At 39.3% G+C, this 25,663-nt stretch overlaps 1 protein-coding gene across 4 annotated transcripts in view; it reads left to right on the forward strand.

The window, feature by feature from the left end:
- KIAA1328 (KIAA1328 ortholog) overlaps positions 1-25,663 on the forward strand; it is a 295,446-nt gene that overhangs the window by 98,468 nt on the left and 171,315 nt on the right. For all 4 annotated transcript variants that reach the window (XM_060173759.1, XM_060173756.1, XM_060173757.1 and 1 more), the window contains exon 6: positions 2,998-3,125. In XM_060173759.1, coding sequence (XP_060029742.1) covers positions 2,998-3,125 — 128 coding nt within the window. The remainder of the gene's footprint in view (positions 1-2,997; positions 3,126-25,663) is intronic.

Here is a 25,663-nt window from a genome sequence, read left to right on the forward strand (position 1 = left end):
GTTGCTAACTTAAACTCATCTCTTAAACCCTAGTCCTTGTGCTAAGCCTACTCTGTTGACCATGAGTTTAAATGAATTTGTCTATAATTTGTTTTCAAAGACTGACAGTTAACTCTTAGTTGTGCTTGGTTTTTAAAGAATAAAACTCATATTCTGTTTCCAGGCTAATATGTTCACTTATTATAAATATTATTTTATGCCTATGGTAACAACTAGAGATAAAAATTCTTTTTTGGGGAGTTGGGCGGTAACGCAGCAGGTTAAGTGCACGTGGCGTGAAGTGTAAGGACCGGCATAATAATCCCAGTTCGAGCCCCCGGCTCACCCACCTGCAGGGGAGTCGCTTCACAGGTGGTGAAGCAGGTCAGCGGGTGTCTGTCTTTCTCTCCCCCTCTCTGTCTTCTCCTCCTCTCTCCTTTCTCTCTGTCCTAACAACGACAACATCAATAACAACAACTACTACTACAACGACAATAAAACAACAACAAGGTCAACAAAAAGGAAAATAAAATAAAAAAACTTCTTTTTTAAAACATTATAGCTGGCAGAGACTCTTGGGACCACCCAAAAAGACCATCATCGTCTTTTTGAAACTTGCCAATAAAAAAAACCTGGAAATATAAAACTAGTCTGGTCTAATAAAAATTGATTTTAAAAACGTAGTAGCTTCTTAAGACCACTGATCATTCTCTTGTTGATATTTTTTTATTATGCTTTTAATGTTGATGTGTTCTTTTTGGTTTTACTGAATAACTATTGTACAGATTTTTTCCATGACTGTAGTATCTTTTTTAAAAATTTCTTTATTGGGGGATTAGTGGCTTATAGTGGACAGTAAAATAAAATTGCTTACACATGCGTAACATTTCCCAGTTTTCCACATAACAGTTCAACCCCCTCTAGGTCCTCCTCTTCCATCATGTTCTGGGACCTGAATTCTCCTCTGCCCACCCCAGAATCTTTTTCTTTGGTCCGGTATATCTTGCTGATATTTTTAAAATCCTGAGATTTTTAGCAAGCTCTTCTAATTAATATGCTTTCTGAGCTGGCAAGCTATTCTTTCATTACAATCCAGCTCCTCTCCTATAAACTGTCTCTTTCTCCTTTTCTTGTTAAAGGTTAATAATGAGAATAATGAAGCAATTGGTTATTTATGTAGTCATGATTGGCAAAAGTTATTAGAACAGGAATCTGCCTAGAAGCAATGATTAGGTTATGGAAACGTTAAGGAATACTAAAACCAATCATCACTTTTGACATTTAAGAAATACTATTCCAATCCTAAATCATGATGACCTATTGTAAAAGTATTTATATAGAATAATTTCATTGGGCAGTCATATTATGCCAACAGCATACATAATTGAGAGAGAGAGAGAGACTGATTCAGAAATGATAGGAGGGAAATATGAAGCTGGAGAGACAGTCAAGATGAGACACAGCTCTCTCCTGGACAGAGCATCCGCCAGGCCTGATCTACACACAGGCGACCTATCCAATGTAGTATTTTCCTCTTAAGCATATTGCCCGTTTGAGGAGTTGTGGGACAGGTAGGTCCCTTGGAGTAAATTGCTATTTTTCTCCATATTTGACTGAAGAAAATGTAGGGAAGTTTGTGGGAAGACAATGTCCTGATTCCTGATGCTGATGTTATAAATGAATACAGACTTAGCATATCATCAGACCAAGAAATTAACTAGAATACCTTTAAACTTAATATAGGGAAATTTTTCTATGTTAATGAGTGATTATTTCCACCAACCATTTGTACTTGTGTTTGTTTTTAACAGTTTTATTGAGACACAACGTAATATAATAAAATCAGTCCATTTGAATGCACAATTCACTGTTGTTGAGTAAAGTAGTAAAGTAGTCCCCAAGCCACCATCTAATTCTATTCCAATGTTCATTACATACCTCCGAACTCAGACTCATTACCAGTCACTCCATCTCACTCCCTTTTCCCTTACCCGGTCCCTGTGAACCACTAAGGTAGTTTTTGTTCAGTTTACTTATTCTTTGGATATTTCCTTTTTAGGTAATCATTTTTTTTATATTGTTGTTGTTATTGACGTCATCGTTGTTGGATAGGACAGAGAGAAATGGAGAGAGGAGGGAAAGACAGAGGGGGGAGAAAAAGACACCTGAAGACCTGCTTCACCACTTGTGAAGCAACTCCCTTGCAGGTGGGGAGCCTGGAGCTTGAGTGGGGATCTTTATGCTGGTCCTTGAGCTTTGTGCCACCTGTGCTTAACCCACTGCACTACCCCCCCAACTCCCGCTGGTAATCATTTTCTAATCCATGTTCACAAACATTTATAGTTTTAATTCACAAGGCAATAATCAATTCTAGGTTTTGCTTTTTTTTTTTTTTTCCTTTTAGTGTTAGTTAGTAGTTCAATGTCAGTCCTTCGCATGTATTTCTGTCTATAAGAAATTTGTTTTTAGGGGGCCGGGCGGTGGCGCACCGGGTTAAGTGTATGTAGTATGAAGCGCCAGGACCTGCACAAGGATCCCGATTGGAGCCCCCTGGTCCCCACCTGCAGGGAGCTCGCTTCACAAGTGGTGAATCAGGTCAGCAGGTGTCTTTCTCTCTCCCTCCTCTCTGTTTCTCTCTGTCCTAGCCAATAAATAAAAAAAAAGTGGCTACAGGAGCAGTGGATTTGTAGTCCAGGCACCGCGCCCCAGCGATAAACTTGGAGGCAAAAAAATAAAATAAAATAAATAAATTTGTTTTTATTTATTCAGCATGAGATTTGAGAGAGAAATTTCTTTTCAAGTAGAAATATGATTGCTATTCTCTTTGTGGAATATTTCGTGTTGGGTGGGGTGTTAACATGTACTGCAGTCATCTGAGTGTATACCCTTTCCTGTGGTGCCATTAAATACGGCTACATTTTTGTCTGTATTTTGTTTATCAGAGTCTGAAGAGAAGTCCTGATAGATGTGGTTTAAATGAACTTATTTGTTATTTTTTTCCTTAATTTGCAATCTCACCTCTTCAGCTACAATATAGAGAGTGTCAAGATCTTCTAAGCCTGTATCAGAAATACCTCTCAGAACAGCAGGAAAAGCTCAGCATATCTCTTTCTGAACTTGGCGCTGTTAGAAAACAGGAACAACAGGTAAGCAAGCACCTTTATTCTTACTTGTTCTCTTCAGTAAATGGGCCAAATGTCAGAAGACTCATTTGCCTTTTATTTTGTCTTAGAGTTTATAACACCATCTTGAAACATGCAAATAAAGCATGTGATTGAGTTAGTGTCTCTCACTTCCCTCTTTGCTTTTCCTCATCTGTTCCTGGGGTCCAGAGGTCAGGTGTGATTACTTGAAGCAAGCTGTGGGTCAGTGGGGAAAGCTCCTGCTTGTCTGAAAGCACAGCAGGAAGTGGAAAGGAAACTTCCAGCTCTGTTACTTAATGAAGATCAAGTGGGAGGTTTGTTATTCATCGTCCTTCTGAGCCTCTCCTAACTCCAGTCCTGCTTACATGTTAGAACGGCAAGTGGAACTTGGCAACTTATGAAAGCTTTGATTAGAGAGAATTGGAATTCATTTTTTATTTTTTATGAGTGATTTCATAATGATTAATAAGATTGTAAGATAACAGGGGTACAATTCCATACAGTTCCTACCACCAGAGTTCCAGATCCCATCCCCTCCATTGGAAGCTTCCCTATTCTTTATCCCTCTGGTAGTATGTATCAAAATTCTTTATGGGTACAGAAGGTGAAGGTATTGGAATTGGAATATTTTAATGGTTTTATGCTTGTACCTATGCATTAATCACATAAATGCATTTGGAACTTTGTATATAAACATTTATAAAACTCAGTAAACATATTTAAGTGAGGGTCCTTGTGGTGGCACACCTGGCTAAGTGCTCACATTACAGTGCTCGGGGACCCAGGCTCAAGCCCCTGGTCCTCACCTATAGGAGGAAGTTTCAGGAGTGGTGAAGCAGGGCTACAGGTCTGTGTCTCTCTCTCTCCCTCCTCTCCTCCTTTACCTCTCCTCCACTCCCCTCTCAATTCTCTCTGTCTCTATCCAATATTAAATAAATCATTTCAAGTTAATTAATTAATTAATGTATCTAAGCGAATGTTCAGTACCCTGCCAGTTGCTGTGGAATAAGTTCTTGAGGAAGTGACACTTGATGCCCTTCTCATATCCATGTCAATCCAAATCTTCAAATAGAGGAAAATAAGCCTTCTATATTAAATGTTTAATAAAAAAGTGTAATCATTTGTACTAAGTAGTGAAACGTGGATATTGCACTAAGGTATTTGTCTGTTTTTGAATAGTACTAGATTCTGTGGATCAAAGTATGGACCAGAGAAACAGTTCACTGGGTAGGGTGTTTGCCTTGCCGTGCTGGAAGCCCAGAAAAGTGTCAACACCACATGGGAGGTGCTTTAGCACTTGAGGTAGCTCTGATGGTGGTAGTGACAGGCGAGAGAGTGAGAACCAAAGCAGCACTCTGTTACATGTGTTGCCAACACCTTGACTCTAGATCTCATGCTTGAGAGTCCAGTGCTTTATCCATGTGCCACTTCCCAGACCACTCACCACAATCTTTGAACTATAAAGTATAAATTGGAAAAAGCCTTGATGCATTGTTGCATAGAAAAATAAATTTTAAAATATGTCCTGACTTTTCTGACAACCTAATAAATTCCTCCCTCTATGTTCTGCTCTAGAATCTCACTCTGGGCCTGTGGTGTGAAGTACCTCACTTGGATAGTGTGTTTCTCTGCCTTGTGTGGGGCCCAGGCTCATGTCCAGCCCCCACTGTATAGAAGAAAGCTTCAGGGCTATGGTCTCTGTCACACTCTCTGTCTCACTGCACTTCTTCTTTTTTTTTTTTTATTTATTTAAGAAAGGAGACATTAACAAAACTGTTGGATAGGAGGGGTACAGTTCCACACAATTCCCACCACCCGATCTCCATATCCCACCCCCTCCCCTGATAGCTTTCCCATTCTCTATCCCTCTGGGAGCATGGACCCAGGGTCATTGTGGGTTGCAGAAGGTGGAAGGTCTGGCTTCTGTAATTGCTTTCCCGCTGAACATGGGCATTGACTGGTTGGTCCATACTCCCAGTCTGCCTCTCTCTTTCCCTAGTAGGGTGGGTCTCTGGGGAAGCGGAGCTCCAGTACACACTGGTGGGGTCACCAGTCCAGGGAAGTCTGGTCGGCATCATGCTGGCATCCGGGACCTGGTGGCTGAAAAGAGAGTTAACATACAAAGCCAAACAAATTGTTGCACAATCATGGACCTAAAGGTTGGAATAGTGCAGATGAAGTGTTGGGGCGGGGGGGAGAGTACTCACTGCAGACTCTTGTGTAATTCTGCTTTCAGGTATATATTTTTCCCTGGTTTATGGACAGTGTGAACATATACTCTATCTCAGGGGACCTGGTTTGGGGACTTTATTGGGGAGTGGACCACTGTTGTTTTCGCTGGGTTATGTTGTTTTCTCCGGGCTGGCTTCACGGGCTGGTAACAGACGACAAGGGACTCATGGCTGAACTGTAGGCAGTATCTCTTTATTCATGCAGGATGCAGCCGAGCTAAGCTAAACTCAAGGTAAAGTACTCTAAAACTCACAATGCTGTCTTTATATATACTTCCCAAGTAGGGTGGAAACAGGATGTGACATAGAGAGGGTGGAGAGAAAAGTGACTGGTGAAAATCAGGGTGTGACAAAGAAGGGATCAGGGTGTGACAAGGAGGGGGGGGTGGAGCAAAAACATATCATGAAACAGTGGGGATTGAACCAATGCCCTGGAGGGAGGTGCTTGTTAACAGCGGTTATGTAAATAGAATGAAGTGGTTATGTAAATAGAATAGTGTTAAGCAGGGGGGATTTAAACCAAATGAAACAGAAGGGGTCTCATGCATACCAACAGACCACCTGGAATGGAATTAGAGAATACTATGAAACGAAAGGTCTCACCCAAGTGATGAAGCTGAAGGGTTGTCATTCCACACCTGAAGTCTCTGGTCACAGTCTGAAGTGAAGCATGCTGGGGTGGCACTTGTTGCATTGATTAGGTTGCAATCTGCGGATGCAATATTATTTGATATGAATTGAGAGAAGCATGCAGGAAAGTGGGCCCCACCCTAAGGTTCCAGGACTGGGGGAAATATAGGCTCTATAGTGGAAATGTGAGGTTCCAGCTGTCTTAGGGTTCAAGAAGACAATGGATAGTTATTGTTATCATCACATTATTTAGTAGTTGGGTTAACTTTGAAAAGTCCCTTTGTTAGGGTTTGCTGTATAATACCCAGCATCTTGTATATAGCAGTGCCACCAGTTGCTTCTGTTCTCCCTCGTCTAGGCTTTTGGAGAGTCAACATATCAAAGACTCGGCCTATATATTAAAAAGACTCAGTCTGTGTTTTAAAAAGTTCTAGACATATGATCAATTTTTCCCCTCTCATATTAATTGAATAGTGGTTTATATGACTACACTTTACTAGGAGTGTACATAAAAACCACTCCCACCACAAAAAGACTGTGTCCCATCCCACCTACCCACCCCCATCCCTCACCCCCTGCTGCCCCGGGAAGCTGAATGTCTACCCTCCCCCTCACCACAGGGTTTTTACTTTGGTGCCTTACTCTTGATTTAATCAGATCCTGTTTTAGTTTCCCTTTCTGTTCTTCTTTCTCAAATTCTGTTGATGAGTGGGATCATCCCATACTCATCTTTGTCTTTCTGACTTAGCTCACTTAACATAATTCCTTCTAGCTCTGTCCAAGATGGGTCAGAGAAGGTGGGTTCATTTTTCTTAATAGCTGCATAGTATTCCATTGTGTATATATACCACATCTTTCTCAGCCACTTATCTCTTGTTGGGCACTTGGGTTGCTTCCAGGTTTTAGCTATTATGAATTGTGCTGCTATGAACATAGGTGTACACATATCTTTTGGATTTGGCATTATGGAATCCTTGGGGTAATCCCCAGGAAAGGAATTACTGCGTCATATGGAAGGTCTATGTCTAGCCTTGTGAGAGTTCTCCAGACTGCTCTCCACAGAGGTTGGACCAATGTACATTCCCACCAGCAGTGCAGAAGGGTTCCTCTGTCCCCACATCCTCTCCAACATTTGTTGCTGCTGTCGTTTTTGATGTATGCCATTCTTACAGGAGTGAGGTGATTATCTCAATGTTGTCTTTATTTGCATTTCTCTGACAATCAGCGACCTGGAACAGTTTTTCATGTTTGTTAGCCTTTTGGATCTCCTATGAAGTGAATGTCTTGTTCATATCCTCTGGCCAATTTTGGATGGGGTCATTTGCTTTTTTGATGCTAAGTTTGCTGAGCTCTGTGTATATTTTGGTTATTAGCCTCTTGTCTGATGTATGGCATGTGAAGATCTCCCATTCTGTGAGGGGTCTCTTTGTGTGATAGTTTCTTTGGCTGTGCAGAAGCTTTTCAATTTGATGTAGTCCCATTGATTTGTTTCTGCTTTAGTCTTCCTTGCAGTTGGGTTTGTTTCATCAAAGATGCCCTTGAGGTTTAGGTGAGAAAGTGTTCCACCAATGTATTCCTCTAGTTATTTGATAGTTTCCGGTCTAACATCCATGTCCTTGATCCATTTGGAGTTGAATTTTGTTTCTGGTGAGATAAGGTGGTTCAACTCCATTCTTCTGCATGTTACAACCCAGTTTTCCAGCAACATTTATTAAAGAGAGCCTCCTTATTCCATTTAATACTTTGGGCCTCCTTATCAAAGATTAGATGTCCATAGGTGTGGCACTGCACTTCTATCTCTATTAAAAAGAAAAAAAATCTCCCCTACAGACTATAACAGCCTCTTAGCTGTGCTCACAAACTACTTTGAATGTTCGCTGAAGGAATTACTGATAGAGGTTTTCTCCTCTCATATATCTTTATTTTTTAAATGTTTTCTATTAGTGATTTAATATTGATTTACAAAAGTATGAGATAATGGGTATAATTCCACACTGTTCCCACCACCAGAGTTTTGTATCCACATTCCCTCCATTGGAAACTGCAGTAGTTTTCCTAAGATCACAGACAGGGGTTGACTATTATTTCTATAACTATATATATATATATATATATATATATATATATATATATATATGTATCTCCATTGTTTTCATATAGTCCTACCTTCTCTTCCTTTCTAAGTCACACCTACAAGTTCCAAGTGACCTTCCTTCCTTTTTTTCTTTTCCTGTTTTTTTTTTTTTTTTCAATTTTCCTGTTCTCTCTCTGGGTCCTTTCTCTGGGTTCTCTCTCTAGGTCCTGATGTAGTTAAGTTCAGAATCCTCTGGTCATCTTCCACTAACATGTCTTCCCCTTTGGGAGTATGGGCCAAAATTCTTTATGGGGTACAGAAGTGGGAGTTCTGGCTCCTGTAATTGCTTCTTCACTGGACATGGGCATTGGCAGATGGATCTATACCCCCAGCCTGTTTCTCTCTTTCCCTAGTGGGATAGGATTCTGGAGAGGTGAGGTTCCAGGACACATTGGTGAGGTCATCTGCCCAAGGAAGTCAGTATGGAATCATAGTAGAACCTGTAACTTGGTGGCTGAAAGGCAGTGAGATATAAAGCAGAACAAAGTGTTTCATAAACTGGAACCAAAAGGTAGGAATTGAGCAGATGAGAATAGGAATCCTAGGGTGGAAAGAAACTAACCAGTCTGTTTTAGGTATGTCCTAAGGGGTCTGTGACTTTGGCAATTTTCTGTTGAGCTTCATAGGTAACATGGAGGCAGACTAAAAATATTGTAAGAGAAGCTCTTGTTTGGGTTTTGTGATCTCTTTCCCTTTCTTTCTCTGTCTTTCTGTTGGAATGGACAATGAATCAGAGCTGTGAAATCATGTACATTCAAGATCCCAGTACTTAAAAAAAAAAAAAAAAACATACTTTTTTTACAATCCTTCTAAAGACTGCCTTTGTTGAGGCCCAGGGGGTGGCACACTAGATTATTAGCATGAGGCCCCTACTTCACTGCATGTGCCAGAGTAAAACTCTGGCATGCTGTTTCTTTCTCTGTTTTTCTATATCTCTCTGTCTCTTTCTCTCAGTACATAAATACATAATAAATAAAAACAGACAAACAAAAAGCAGGGCTGGGCAGTGGTACACCTGGTAGAGTGCACACATAACCAAGTGCAAACACCTGGGCTGAAATCCTCAGTCTCCACCTGCAGGAGAAACACTTCATCAGTATTGAAGTGCAACTGTCTCTGCAGGCATCTCTCTCTCTCACTCTGTGTTTCCTCCCTTCCCTATCAATTTATGTCTGTCTCTATCCAAAAGAAGAGAGAAAAACAGGCCCCCCCCCCCAGCAGTGGATTCTTGGTATAGCCACCAAACCTCAGTGATAACCTTGGTGATAATTTAAAATAAATAAAATAAATAAATAATTAAAGGGGGCAGGTGGTAGCGCAACAGGTTAAGCGCACATGGCATAAAACACAAGGGCCAGCATGAGGATCCAGTTTTAAGCCTCAGGCTCCCCACCTGCAGGGGTGGGGGGAGGGTCACTTCACAAGCGGTGAAACAGGGCTACAGATGTCTGTCTTTCTTTCCCCCTCTCTGTCTTCCCCTCCTCTCTCCATTTCTCTCTGTCCTATCCAACGACAACATCATCAGTAACAATAACAATAATAACTACAACAACAATAAAACAACAAGGGAAACAAAGGGGAAAAATAGCCTCCAGAAGCGGTGGATTCGTGCAGGCACCAAGCCCCAACAATAACCCTGAGGCAAAATAATAAAAAATATTTTAAAAGAGCATCATTGCTATTAAACCTGGATAGAACTACTTCAGGGGCTTAAAAGTTTTGGTCAATATGTTTTGTTTGGAGCTGGTGGTTTGGACATGTAAAAATGTTAATTTTCTCAAAGTAGACAGCAAGCATATCCACACATTCAGAGCCAGACTGAGTAAACACTGAATTTTTATTTAACAAATATTTTCATGGTATATATTGTGCTCTAAACTCTTAAAGCATATTATATCATTTGGTCATCAAAATATCCTAGTGGATTTCTTATTCCCACTTGAGTGGGGAAACCATAAACAAAGGGTATGAGTAACTGTCCCTGTCACTCAGCCAGGAAGTTGACAAGTCAGATATGAACATAACCTGACTGACAACCTTGTTTCTTTATGATAAATAACTTTACACAGCTTAAAAAGTGGGAATTGACATCACATGTCCTTATTTGTATGACCAACCCTGTTTGGGTCTTGGTCTGATATTCGAGTTTTTTGAACATCAGAGGGCAGTTATACTAGCAATAGCTAGAAACTCTTTATTTGCCCTTCCTGTGAATAGCTACAGTGTCAGATAAGCATAAAATAAGTATTTTATAAACTTTATCTCCCAATTCTGTAATATAGGTGGCAGTGGGGTTTCTGTTTGTTTGTTAGTTTTTTTTTTGTTTTTTGCCTCCAGGGTTATTACTGGGGCTTGATGCTTGCACTATGAATTCACTGCTGCTGGTGACCATTTTGTTTCCCTACACCCCTCATTTTGTTGGGTTTGGACAATAAAATGAAGAGAAGAGGATAGAGTAGGAGATAGACAGATGCCTGCAGACCTGCTTTGCTGCTTGTAAAGCATCCCCCTTGCAGGTGGGGATTGAAGGATCGATCCTGGATCCTTGCCCCTTGTGCTTAGTACTATGTGTGCTTAACCAGGTGCGCTACCACCCAGCCCTCCGTGTTGATTTTTTCATAAAGCATTCATTTGACTTGGAGAAAACTGCTGTTTCTGTTTTGTGTTGGTTGCCATCTGACTCAAACTACCTATTACAGGTTTCACTGATAGTTTTCATTAAATCCACTGTTCTTGAGAACTCTGTATCCTAGCATTTTTTTCTTTCAATTTCTGTCACTTCCTTGAAATCACTCCATTTGCAGTATGAAGTTTTCCATATTTTTCACCCCATCCTCCTTTCGTTGCCTCAAAGACACATATATTCTACATTTTCTAATTCATTAGTAATTACAAGTTCTGCATTGTGAATTCTAAAAGAGTTCTGCCTTCCTTCTATTTCGATTGAGGTATTCCACTGATGTGCTTCTTCTGCCCCGTTCCCTTATGAGAAGAAATAGTACTTTCTTTATCACAGTTTAACCTTGGCCTTGGTTGTGAGAAAATCTTGTAATTATTTTTTTTTGTATATTTTAGAATACCATTTTTTTTCTGTAACAATTGAATAGTATTTTTTTTTGTGTGTGTGAAATTGAGCTTCAACAATGTCACCTCGTTTAAGATGTTATAACTTGGCATTTGAGTCTTGCTTGAGAGCCCATAGCATGTTAGAAAGGCTACAGGATTCTCCCGGGACCTCGGATATTAATAGAAAGTCCAAGCAACACTGTCGATCTGCTAGTTGACAGTACTGGAACGCATGGCCGCCATACTGTTTTTCTTACCTCTGTTTATTTTTGACATGTAGATATATAAAAGTAGATTTGGAATCTTCTTGAGATTTCCTCTTTGCTGTAAGTGGATAATGTCATCATCATTTTTGAGCCAAGGGCAAAAGATATTAAGAACGTCTGCTTTTTCTGACCTGATATTTTTTTTTAATTTTTAATTTTCTTTATTGGGGAATTAATGTTTTACATTCAACAGTAAATACAATCGTTTGTACATGCATAACATTTGTCAGTTTTCCATATAACAATACAACGCCCTCTAGGTCCTCTGTCATCCTTCTTGGACCTGTATCCCCCCCCCCCCCCAGAATCTTTTACTTTGTGTGATACACCAATTCCAGTTAAAGCTCTACTTGTGTTTTCTTTTCTGATCTTGTTTTTCAACTTCTGCCTGAGAGTGAGCTCATCCCATATTTATCCTTCTATTTCTGACTTATTTCACTTAACATGAATTTTTCAAGTCCTTCCAAGATTGGCTGAAAACCATTTTTTATAGTTGAGTAGTATTCTATTGTGTATATATTCCACAGCTTGCTCAGCCACTCATCTGTTATTGGACACCTGGGTTGCTTCCAGGTTTTGGCTATTAAAAATTGTGCTGCCAAGAACATGTGTATACATAGATCTTTTTGGATGGGAGTGTTGGGTTCCTTAGGATATATCCCCAGGAGGGGAATTGCAGGATCATAGGGTAGGTCCATTTGTAGCCTTCTGAGAGTTCTCCAGACTATTCTCCACAGAGGCTGGACAAACTGACATTCCCACCAGCAGTGCAGAAGGGTTCCATTGACCCCACACCCTCTCCAGCATTTGCTGCTGTTACCTTTTCTGATGTATGACATTCCCACAGGAGTGAAGTGGTATCTCATTGTTGTCTGTATTTGCATTTCTCTGACAATCAGAGACTTGGAGCATTTTTTCATGTGTTTCTCGGCCTTTTGGATCTCTTCTGTGGTCAACATTCTGTCCATGTCCTCTCCCCATTTTTGGATGGGATTATTTGTTGTCTTGTTGTTGAGTTTGGCAAGCTCTTTATTTATTTTGGTTACTAGCCTCTTGTGTGATCTATGGCATGTAAAGATCTTCTCCCATTCTGTGAGGGGTCTCTTGGTTTGGGTAGTGGCTTCTTTTGCTGTGCAAAAGCTTTTTAATTTGATGTAGTCCCATAGGTTTATGCTTGCCTTAGTCTTCTTTGTAAGTGGATTTGTTTCATTGAAGATGTCTTTAAAATTTATGCTGAAAAGAGTTCTGCCAATATTTTCCTCTAAGTATCTGATAGTTTGTGGTCTAACATCCAAGTCCTTTATCCACTTGGAATTTACTTTTGAATTTGGTGAAATACAGTGGTTCAGTTTCATTCTTCTGCATGTTTCAACCCATCTTTTCCCAATATCCTTTTGTTGAAGAGACTCTGCTTTCCCCATTTAATAGTTTGGACACCTTTGTCAAAGATTAGATGTCCATAGGTGTGGGGGCTTACTTCTGGGCTCTCAATTCTATTCCACTGGTCAGTGTGTCTATTCATGTTCCAGTACCAAGCAGTATTGATTACAATGGCCCTATAATACAATTTGAGATCTGGGAGTGTGATGCCTCCATATCTGTTCTTTCTTCTCAAGAATGTCTTAGCAATTCTTTTTTTTTTCTGGTTCCAGATAAACATTTGTAGTATTTATTCATTATTCTCCAAAAAAATGTGGTTAAGATGTTGATGGAGATAGCATTTAATGTGTATATGGCTCTGGGTAGTATATTCATTCTGACGATGTTAATTCTTCCAACCCATGAACATGGAATATCTTTCCACTTCTTTGTGTCTTTTTCAATTTCCTTGAGTAGTGACTCATAATTTTCAGTATGCAAGTCCTTCGCTTTTTGGTTAGGTTTGGTTTACTCCTAGATATTTTATTGGTTTTGTTGCTATAGTAAAAGGAATTGATTTCTGGATTTCAATTTCTTCTAACTTAGTGTTTGCATAGAGGAATGCCACTGACTTTTGAATGTTAATTTTGTAGCCTGACACCTTATTGTATTTCCTGATGATTTCCAAAAGCTTCTTGCTGGATTCCTTAGGTTTTTCCATGTATACTATCATGTCATCTGCAAATAGGGAGAGTTTGACTTCTTCTCTTCCAATCTGTATCCCTTAAATTCCTTGCTCCTGCCTGATTTCTATGGCAAGAACTTCCATCACTATGTTGAATAGTAATGGTAATAGTGGGCAGCCCTGTCTAGTACCTGATCTGAGTGGAAATGCTTTCAGTTTTTCACCATTGAGTATGATGTTGGCTATAGGTTTGCTATATATAGACTCCACTATCTTCAGGAATTTTCCATCTATTCCCATTTTTTTGTAGTGTTTTGATCATAAGGGGATGTTGTATTTTGTCAAAGGCTTTCTCTGCATCTATTGATATGACCATGTGTTTTTTGGTCTTGCTTTTATTGATGTGGTGGATCATGTTGATTGATTTACGTATATAAACCAACCTTGCATCCCTGGGATAAAGTCCACTTGGTCATGATGAACAATCTTTTTAATATACTGCTGTATCCGGTTGGCTAGAATTTTGTTCAGTATTTTAGCATCTATGTTCATCAGAGATATTGGTCTGTAGTTTTCTTTTTTGGTTGTGTCCCTGTCTGCTTTTGGTATCAGCGTGATGTTAGCTTCATAGAAGCTGGCAGGGAGTATTCCAGTGTCTTCAATCTTCTGGAAGACTTTTAAAAGTAGAGGTATTAGTTCTTCTTTAAAGGTTTTCTAGACTTCATTTGTAAAACCATCTGGTCCAGGGGAGTCGGGCGGTAGTGCAGCGGGTTAAGCACACATAGTGCAAAGCAGAAGGACTGGCATAAGGATCCTGGTTTGAGCCCCCGACTCCCCACTTGCAGGGTATACGTTTCAGAAGTGGTGAAGCAGGTCTCCAGGTTTCTATCTTTCTTTCCCTCTCTCTATCTTCCCCTCCTCTCTCATTTCTCTCTGTCCTATCCAACAACACTGACATCAATAATAACTACAAAAATAAAACAACAAGGGCAACAAAAGGGAATAAGTAAATAAATATTTTAAAAAATACCATCTCATCCAGGACTTTTATTCTTGGAGAGGTTTTTGATAACTGTTTCAATTTCATTAGCTGTAATGGGCCTGTTCATGTTATCTAGTTCCTCTTTACTTAATTTTGGAAGTTCGTAGGTATCTAGGAAATCATCCATTTCTTCCATGTTCTCTAGCTTGGTGGCATATAGTTGTTCATAGAAGCCTCACATGATAATGCTGAATTCCTGTAGTGTCTGTTGTGATATTTCCTTTCATTTATGATCTGATTTCTTTGGGTCTTCTCCCTTTTTTGTTTTGTGAGTCTGGCTAAAGTTTTGTCGATTTTATTCACTCTTCGAAGAAGCAACATTTACTTTCATTAATCTTTTGTATAGTTTTCTTATTTTCAATGTTATTGTTTTCTGCCATCAATTTAGTGATTTCTGTCCTTTTGGTTGCTTTAGGGTTCCATTGTTCTTCTTCTAGGTCTTTAATATGTGCAATCAGGGTGCTTATTTGTACTTTTTTTTTGTTTCCTACTGTGTGCTTATATGGCTATGAACTTCCCTCTGAGTACTGCCTTAGCTGTGTCCCAAATATTTTGATAGCTTGTGTCTTCATTTTCATTGAACTCTCAAAACATTTTCATTTCTTCCTTTATTTCCTCTTTGACCTAGTTAAATTAATTAAGGAGTGTACTGTTGAGCTTCCACGTTTTGGGACTCTTACTAATCTTTTGTTGATTGTTAAGTGTTAGTTTAATTCCACTGTGGTCTGAGAAGATGCTTGGTATGATTTCAGTACTCTTGAGTTTGCTGATGCTGTCTTTGTGGCCTAACATATGGTCTGTCCTTGAGAATGACCCATGTGGACTTGAGTAGAATGTGTATTTCAGTTTCTTGGGATGAATGACTCTGAAAATGTCCAATAGATCTAGTTTATCTATCTCCTCATTTAGCTCCCTCATATTTTTATTGATTTTTTTGCCTGGATGATCTGTCAAGTTGAGAGAGTGGGGTGTTGAAGTCCCCTACTATGACTGTGTTTCTGTTAATATATTTCTGTATCTCTTTCAGTAGATGTTTGATGTATTTAATGGCTTCTCACTGGGTACATAGATGTTAATAATTGTTAAGTCCTCTTGATTGACTGATCCTCTGAGCATTAAGTAGTGTCCATCCCTATCTTTTTAAATTTTATTTATTTATTTAAAGTCTCTCGTGTCAGATATGAGAATAGCTGTTCCAGCCCCTTTTTGTGGGCCATTGGCTTGTATGATAGTTTTCCATTCTTTCACTTTGAGTCTGTGTTTGTCTTGTTGAATTAGGTGGGTCTCCTGTGTATTTCCTGCATAATGTTGGATTGTATTTTCTGATCCAACTTCCTACTCTTTGCCTTTTAATAGGTGAATTAAGGCCACTGACATTTACTGATTTCAATGATTGAAGATATTTTAATGCCATTCTTGTAGATTTTTAGAGTGTTCTGATATATGGCCTATTTATGTGGTCTGTTTATAGGAGACCTTTTAGAACTTCATTCAAGGTAGGCTTGGTGATAGTTGATTCTTTCAACTGTTGCTTATCTGAAAATATTTTTATGCATCCATCTAGTCTGAATGACAGTCTAGCAGGATATAGTATTCTTGGTTGAAAGCCTTTCTCATTAAGCACTTGATAGATATCTTCTCATTTGCCCTGTAGTGTCTGTATGGAGAAGTCTCTGCTAATCTTAGTCCTTGTTTTTCTCTTGCAACCTTCAGGATCCTTTATCCTTATTTCTTTCCATTCTAAATTTGATGTGACTTTAAGTCTTGGTTAATTCTGTTTGGGATCCTGTGGGCTTCTTGAACCTTTATGTCTTTGATGTTGTCTAGACTAGAGAATTTTTTTACCTATTATGGCCTGAAGAATGCTTTCTTCCCCTCCCTCTCTTTCTTCCTCTGGCAATCCAATAATGCATATATTATTTCTTTTGAAGTCATCCCATAGGTCTCTGTTGTTGTTTTCAGTATATTTTAATCTCTTTTTGAGATCTCTTACTTCTTTTTTAGCTGTCTCTAATTCATCCTCGATCTTGCTAATTCTATCTCCAGCCTCATTTATTCTATTCTCTCTCCCCTCTACTGTTTTCTGGAGTTCATCTGTTTTGTTACCCAGTTCTGATACTGTTTTAGTTTGTTCAGCTATTTGTGTTCTTAGCTCAGCTATTTCAGCTTTCAGGTCTCTAATAACCTTGAGATAGTGTTTTTTTCCAGAGTTTCATTTGTTGTTTCTGCATTTTTGATGACAATTCTTTCAAACTCTTTACTCACTCCTGTGATTATTTCCTTAACTAGTGTTTGGATGTTGAACTCATTATTTTGTGCTTCACTCTTTGGGGGGCTTTTAGCTGGACTCTTGTCCTGGCTCATTTCTCCAATATTTCTTCTTGTTGGTTTAACCATTTTACATAGTATGTTATGAGGTCCTTCTGTCAGTACTTTTCAAATTACGGATCACTCTTGCCTGGATTTACGTGTGTTTAAGTAAGGTAATCAAAGAGTTCACAGTTGTGGAAATTGAATGTTGTTGCAATGTTATTTTAATCCCTGAGTTGGAGTTCAGTGGCTTAAAAGCCTCCTTTTTTCTTTTTCTTCCCTGTAGGATATGGTCACCTGAGGGTTTCTAAACTATAAGTAGGCTTCTTAGCTTAATCACTGACTCTTGACCAAGAGATAAAGCAGGGTGGGGCATAGATAACCCAGTGGTTATGCAAAGAAACTCTCACAGCCCCACTGCTAGGCAACCTAGGTATAGATCCTCTCCTGAGTTTCCTGGTTAGTTCTCTGTTCCCTGGTGTCAGCACAGGGCCACTACTCCAGATTCTTATGGCAGTAGCAATGGAGACTCACAAATGCATCTGGTGAGCCCCAGGGGAGTCCTTTCCTCCCTTCAGCTGTCTTTTTGGTGGTGAAACAGAATGGATGTGGTGTCCCAACTGGTAAACTGCTGGACTGTTACCAGCCACTCAATCTCTCCCTATGCTCCTCTCTGTCCAGGTGCCATAGTATTTGCACTCACCGGTGATTTGATGAGTTCCTGAAATCGTTCTAGTCCTGTCTTGTTGAGGTCCCAGGTGGTCTCCTTTGGTATTCCTAGTTGACCTGGGAGAGGAGAGGAAAGGAGAGGAGAGGAGAGGAGAGGAGAGGAGAGGAGAGGAGAGGAGAGGAGAGGAGAGGAGAGGAGAGGAGAGGAGAGAAACACAACAGCTGCTGCTCTGTAGCCCTGTCTCCCTGATAAAAGTTCTTTTACAAAAACTTTTTCATCTTTCAAGTGGTAACTTGCCCTGTGTTTCCATGTTTCTCCACTTAGGTATAGGTTATAGATTGGACACAAATTTGAAACGTTTTAAATCAGTATCAAGAATATTTCAGAGTTTCTTGGTGGTTCCTAATACTACTTGTCTATATTTTGTTAAAAGAATTGATGTACCCTACCTGCAGGAAGAAAGCTTCATGAGTGATGAAGCAGTACTGCAGTGTCTCTCTCCTGCTCACCATGTATCCTCCCCCAACTTCTGTCTGTTCTATCAAATAAAATAAAGTTTTTTAAAAAGGAATTTTTTAGTGCTTAGAGCCACAGTCTTAGAAGTTGGAACTACTTCCTATTCTGTGACTATTTTCATAAATTTCTTTGATCTTTTGTTTGTTTGGATCGACCTTCTTGTGGTGCATCCCGTGAGTACCCATTCATTGGGGAAACTGACGATCCTTCCTAGCCGACTGAATCCACATGGATCCCAGTCACTTTCAAAGCCAGCAACAAGCAGCTCCTGACAGCTTTCAACCTGACGCTGTTGACTGGCTACGGAAGAAGGGCAAACGCTAGAAGAAGATTGCATATAATCATGATAGTAAAGTTCCTTATCATTTCATTTTCTATCTACTTTTAACTATACATTTTGTGTGATATTTATTTTAGTTTTATCTAATGAATGTGATATAGGAAATAAACTTTGTTAGAAGAAACTTACATTTTAATGACAATCCAGAAGTATTACTTTACATCTTACTGACAAAGAAACCAAATCAAAAGACACATCCTAATTTTTAGATATCTGTAATATAACACCTGCTCCATATCTACTGAGTCCCTCAAAGGATAAAGGTATGTAGGTAGAGTAAGAATATTATTAATAACAGACCCACTGAAATAGCTCAGCTGGAAGAACGTTAGACTGAAGAATATGATTAACAACCAACTTCCAGCCAGAAACAATGAAAGAGAGGAGAGAAGTAGAGAAAAAGGATATTCAAAGAGCTGAGCAAAGTAAAAAGTATTGCAGTCAAGCAAAATTATCCCCCAAAATGAGTGTAACATAATGGCATTGTCAGATAAGTGAAAGCAGCCAGAACTCTTTGCTACCTTATCTGCCTTGTAGTAAACACTAGTTTAATTTTATTAGGTGAAAGGAAATGGTATAAGACAATAATGAAAATTCCCCTTAAAGAGCTAGTGATGTTGGGGTCTGGGTAGTAGCACATTGGGTTAAGCACACATAGTAGGAAGCACAAGGACCCACACAAGGATCCCAGTTGGAGCACTGCTCCCCACCTGCAGGGGATCACTTCACAAGTGGTGAAGCAGGTCTGTAGGTTTCTCTCTTCCCTTCTCTATCTTCCTCTCCTCTTTCAATTTCTCTCTGTTCTATCCAATTAAAAAATGGAAAAAATAGCTAGCAGGAGCAGTGAATTTGTAGTGCTGGCACTGAGCTCCAGTGATAACCCTGGAGGCAAAAAGAAAGAAAGTTGTTAATAATAAGCATATATTTTGCTTTAAAATTTAAAAGATATCTGAATAAAATAGTAATTATGGAATATATCTTATGATAAATATGTGTATATACACAAAGGAAGGAGGAGTTAGGGGAATTCATTAAAGTCATTTTTCCATAAATTCTTAAATAAGTTTCATTATTTGTAAAATATATGGTACTGCACGAAAGTCCTATGGACACAAAAATACACACCTGGTGTAATAGCTAGGAAATTAGAGAGAAATTCACTAAGATGCAGGGTACTAAACCAGTTTGCCGGACTCGATCGTATTTCTGTTTACAGTCAATGAACACTTGAGAAATGGGTATATTTTAAAAAGCGGGTGTGGGGATGGAGAGATAGTATAGTAGTAGCATGTGACCCATACATTTGAGAGATCACAGGTTCCATCCCAGGCACCACCAATATAACCAGAGTCAAGCGGTGCTATGTTAAAATTAGTAATAATACTAACAACAGAAATAATAACAATAAGGAGGACAACTAGAGGCAAGTAAATACTGCAGACATAAAGACAGCTACAAATAGAAACATACTCTATGTTCACAGATTGTAAGACTCTGATAAAAGTGGCAGATATCAGGGCCAGGCAGTGGTATACTTGGTTAAGTACACAAGGACCCAGGTTTGAACCCCTACTTCCCTCCTGCAGGGTCAGGAGGCAAGCTTCATGAGTAGTGAAGCATGGCTGCAGATATCTTTATCTCCCTTCCCCCTCTCAGTTTCTCTCTGTCTCTATCTAATAATAAATAATATTTTAAAATTATTTTAAAAGAATAACTGAAAACAAATTTGAGAACAAAGGATAAATGCAGATAATTTATACCATGTACAAAAAATTAATCATAACATTATTCTAGCTTTCAGGGCACCTTTTCTGAACTCTAACTTAAGAAATTGATCTTTATCAACACCTCTTTCTTTTAGATGCAGTGGTAATATTACATCTGAATAATGAACACAATATATAATTCAATTCAATTAATAGCTAGAAACACTGCCTTGAAATCAGAAGAATAACAGGTTATTGTTTCTATAGAACAAAAAAAATCTTCAAGAAATATAGTGACTAATCTAAGGTTCAGTAAATTACAAAGATATCTAAGCAGGCACCTGGAGCTCTGCATTTTAAACTTATTTTAGGGGGTCCCGCAGTAGCGCAGCGAGTTAAGCGCACATGGTGCAAAGTGCAAGGACTGGCGCAAGGATCCCGGTTCGAGTCCCTGGCTCCCCACCTACATGGGAGTCACTTCACAGGCAGTGAAGCAGGACTGCAGGTGTCTGTCTTTCTCTCCCCTTCTGTCTTCCCCTCCTCTCTCCATTTCTCTCTGTCCTAGCCAACAACAATGATATCAATAACAACAACAATAATAATAACCACAACAACGATAAAGCAATAAGGGCAACAAAAGGGAAAAAAATAGTCTCCAGGAGCAGTAGATTCGTGGTGCAGGCACCAAGCCCCAGCAGTAAATCTGGAGGCCAAAAAAAGGGGGGAGTCATGCCATAGCACAGCCGGTTAAGTGCACATGGCACAAAGCGCAAGGACAGGCATAAGGATTATTCTATCCTGCAACTAATGAGCTCATTTAGAGTTGGAGTTTGCTTCTTTTCATGTAGTTTTTCTTTCAGTAGTTCTTGCAAAGCAGGTTTGGTAGTGATGAATTCCTTCAGTTTCTGTCTGTCTAAGAAGGTTTTAAATACTCCTCTATACATGGAAGATAGTTTGGCAAGATAGAGAATTTGTGGCTGGTAATCTTTGTTCTATAGTATAGTAAATATTTTATTCCATTCTCTTCTTGCTTCTAGTGTTTATGGTGAGAAATATAATTTGCTGCTCTGCTTTTGTATGTCAAATTCTTTTTTGTTTGTTTGTTTTCTTTTTCCTCTAGTGGCCTCCATTAGCTTTTATTTGTCTTTGTTTTTGGAAAGTTTTACAATGATGTGTCATAGCATGGGCCACTTTTGAATTATAAGCTCTTTTGGCTTCCTCTATGCTTACGTTTTCAGCATTTCCCAGGTGTGGAAAGTTTTCCTTTGTGACCTCTTTGAATATAATCTCTGCAGTAATTCTTATGTTATTTTTTTTTTTTCTGATGGAGTCTGCTATTTCACCAAGAACTGCTTCATTTTTCCTGAGTCTTTCCTCTCCAACAGTCTTGCCTTCAAAGAGTTATGTTGATTTTTCTTTTCTAACTGTGCTACTCTTATCTTCTAATTGAATTATTCTATTTATGAGACCTCTAATATTAGACCTAATTCCCTTGAGAGCCTCACTGACTTCATGAATTTCTCTTTGAAGTTTTCTTTGTGAATTTTTTAGTTCTTTGGTGATCCGGGAGGTTGGCGCAATGGATAAAGCACTGAGCTCTCAAGCATGAGGTCCTGAGTTCTACCCCCGGCAGCACATGTACCGGTGTGATGTCTGGTTCTTTCTCTCCTCTTAGCATTCTCATTAATAAGTATATAAAATATATTTTTTTAATTTTTAGTTCCTTGGTGTTTGTTATGTTTGGAGTTTCACATTGCCTTTATAAGAAGCTGTCTGAAGTCAGACACTGACAATTTGTCCAGTTCTTTCTGAGCTTCCATAATGTGCTGTCTGTTGTTCCACTAGCAGATGTTGTTGTTTTTATTTAAATGTTCTTGGGGTTGGGGGTGGGGGGTTGGGAGGTGTCTTTTGTCTTCATTTGTGTGGGTTTGCATTGCCTTGTTTTGGACTTCATTCTGGACTCTGGCAATCCACTTCCACTCTTAGAGTAGGTAGCAGAGCTTATGATTCAGAAGAGTGTCCTGTTGTTTCCATGTTCTCTGGACATGCTGTGAGTTCTGTCATGGCTCAGAATGCTGCTTGCTGCCCTGTGTCCACTCCTGGCTTAAACTGCCTTGGTAGAACTCCTCCCCACTCCCCTTCCCGTGAAGAGCACCCACCTGTGGCTCCAGGATTTTCTTCAAACCTTATGGTTTTTCATTTATTTATTTACTGAGGGGGGGGGGGAGGAGGAAGCAGAGTTGTTCTCTTCATATATGGTGCCTGCAATTTTTTTCTTGCTTTGTCTACTTTTTTTTTTCTGATTGTTTCTGATGTAATTTTATAGTTGCTGTTACACCATGACCATGCCCCCAGAAGTGCCATTACTTTTTCCTATAATATGTTTAAGTGAATTCTCCAAATGAAATGGTTGGAATAAGACTAAATATTTGAAGAAATAATGACCTCCAAGTTTTTCAGTATAATTTAAACTATAAATCCATATTGAAGTAGCTCCATGTACCTTGAAGTAGTAAATTAAAAGCCAAAAGAACACCAAGATTTTCATCAAGGCACATTATAATCAAATTATTTACTGTCAGATAAGCAATGAAAAAAACTTCTTAAAAGCAACTGTCAGAGGGGAAAAACAGTACGTAAAGTGGAATAAAAGATAAAAGTGGGTTATTTTTTGTCAATAAAAGTGAGAAGACAATAGATATCTCTAAACGATTAAAAGCAAACAAAAGTGCCAACCTAAAATAATATACTTTAAAATAATGGTGAAATCAAGACATTTTCAGTGTCCCAAGAGAGGGGAGTTAGCAGGGGAAATGCAGGGTTTGCATGTGTGGAGGGAAAAAGAACTTTATCATGGGTAATGCTCTGATCTCTCAGCAATTCTATCTTTTCTGAAGTAAACTAAAATTAATTTTAATGTCTTCTTAGACTTTACATAAAATCAATGAATTCTTTACTCACAGATTGCACTAGCTTAATTAGCAAAAAATCTTTTAAGCATAAATAAATCATAGTAGATATATGAACTTACACAAAGTAATCAACACAAGGGATAGTAATCCAAGTAAATATGAAATAGTTTTCTTCATACTTAAAACTGCTAAAGAGTAAAAAAAAAAAAATCAGAGGAAGAAGAAGAGAATGTGTTTGTAGGCTGGAAACTCTAAATGTGTTAACACTAGTATAAAGGCTGGGAGACAGTGCTTAAGGTAAAGTGTTATAAGCTCTTATGTAATCTCTGTAATGACATAATGTCTCCTGAAGGTAGATTATGATAAAGATATATGCAATCAATAGCAAAACTAGTATGACTGAAAGCTATAGCTAATAAGTCAGAAAAGCTAATAATTGCTATAGCTAATAAGCTATAGCTAATAAGTCAGAATCCGGCATGAAGCCCAGCCAGTCTATCTTGGCATTACTCTCGATCGCACTCTGTCATTTCACAAACATCTCATAAAAACTGCAGCAAAGGTGGGCGCGAGGAATAACATCATTGCAAGACTGACCAGCTCCTCATGGGGCATGAGCGCTTCCACACTACGATCATCCTCTCTGGCATTATGCTATTCCACTGCAGAATACTGTGCCCCAGGATGGTTCCGTAGCCCCCATGTCCGCTTGGTTGATTCCAAATTATATTCCTCCATGAGGATAATTTCTGGAACCATCCGTTCCACCCCAGTTCCATGGCTGCCAGTTCTTAGCAACATCGCCCCGCCAGATATTCGTCGGGATGCGGCATCATCTAAGTTCATTTCCCACATCTACGCTCGACCGGACCTGCCAATATACGTGGATATCTTCGCCCACCCTGTCCAACGCTTGACATCTCGTCACCCAATCTGGTCCCCTACGCCTACACTGAACTTCTCTGTTCCAGACTCTTGGAAACAGAGTTGGCAGTCAGCTGAGGTCAAGAACAAACACCTCATCACAGACCCCTGCAAGCGTCAACCCGGCTTTGACCTAGCACGTTATGATTGGGCCCTCCTCAATCGCTATTGAACAGGCCATGGCCGGTGCGCCGCTATGTTCCATCGCTGGGGAGCCAGAGACAACCCGAACTGCCCCTGCGGCTCCAGACAGACTATGACCCACATAGTCAACGACTGCCACCTCTCCAGATTCAAAGGAGGTCTCGAAACTTTACATCAGGCTCAACCTGACGCTGTTGACTGGCTACGGAAGAAGGGCAAACGCTAGAAGAAGAAAAGTCAGAAAAGTACACCAGTTGAAATCATAAAACTAGTCAAAATGCAGAAAGAAAAAGTGAAAAAGGAAGAAAAAGTGGAAAGGAAAACTATAAAACAAATGGTTTATCTGGTTGGTTAATTTGATGGTTCACTTTTATTAGAATGAAAATACCGGGAGAAGGATAGAAGAAAGCCAGAGTGTATTAACATCAAATCATGTGTGTGTCAGAGAAAATATTTCCAAAAAAAAAAAAATCTGTTTTATGATGGTTTACACAGTGTTATTGACTTTATTTGAATGCATGATTAATATACTTAACTTTAAAGAGTACACTTAGACATGATTAAGATACTAAATTTTATGTGTGTTTTCATATGAATAAAACATTTTGATCTGTTGTGTTTCCCTATATGCAGAGGCATACACAGAGATAAGTATGCACATAAGTTTATGCAAGACTGTAGGATAATGGGAAATGGTGCCAAAGTTGACAACAAGGTTAGAGCATTGGATCAGGGCAGAGAGTAGCTCCTATTTGTTTTAAACATAGCCACCCACCTCTGGTTTCTGGTGGGACTGGGGTTTGGACCTGAACCTCTGGTGTCTCAGGCATGAAGGCCTTTCTGCATAGCCACTACACTAAGTAGCCAGTCTGCTCAAAGAAAATGTATTCTTAAAACAATAGCAAATAGGGTAATTACATCTGTGGAATAGACTATAGCTTCCAAAATTAGATGTACTCATATGTAATCAGTTATAGCTAACCTTAAATGTAAAACTTAGAACTATAAAACTTCTAGGGAAAAATTAAGCTTTTTTTTTTTTTTTGCCTCCAGGCTTATCACTGGGGCTTGGTGCCTGCACTGCGAATCCACTGCTCCTGGAGGCTATTTTTTTTCCCCCTCTTGTTGCCCTTGTTGTTTATTATTGTTGTTATTATTGTGCTTATTGCTGTCTTTGTTGTGGGGTAAGACAGAGAGAAATGGAGAGAGGAGGGAAAGACAGAGAGGGAGAGAGAAAGACAGACACCTGCAGACCTGCTTCACCATCTGTGAAGTGATGCTCCTGCCAGGGACTCGAAACGGGATCTGTAAGCCCCCTCTTCTTCTTCTTCTTTTTCCTACCTTGGGTTAAGGAAACACTTCTTAGAATCAAAACCAGCAACATGCTTAGTAAAAATAAATTTCTAGAAATTAAGTTCTGATTTTCTCTTTAACTATTTATATGTCCACTCAACCAGGTGCACCACCACTCAGTCCAAGGTCTTCTTTTCTTTCCTTTCCTTTCCTTTCCTTTCCTTTCCTTTCCTTTCCTTTCCTTTCCTTTCCTTTCCTTTCCTTTCCTTTTCTTCCCTTCTCTTCCCTTCTCTTCCCTTCCCCTCCCATCCCT

Source organism: Erinaceus europaeus, chromosome 15, assembly GCF_950295315.1.
Source record: "Erinaceus europaeus chromosome 15, mEriEur2.1, whole genome shotgun sequence".
Taxonomy (NCBI): domain Eukaryota; kingdom Metazoa; phylum Chordata; class Mammalia; order Eulipotyphla; family Erinaceidae; genus Erinaceus; species Erinaceus europaeus.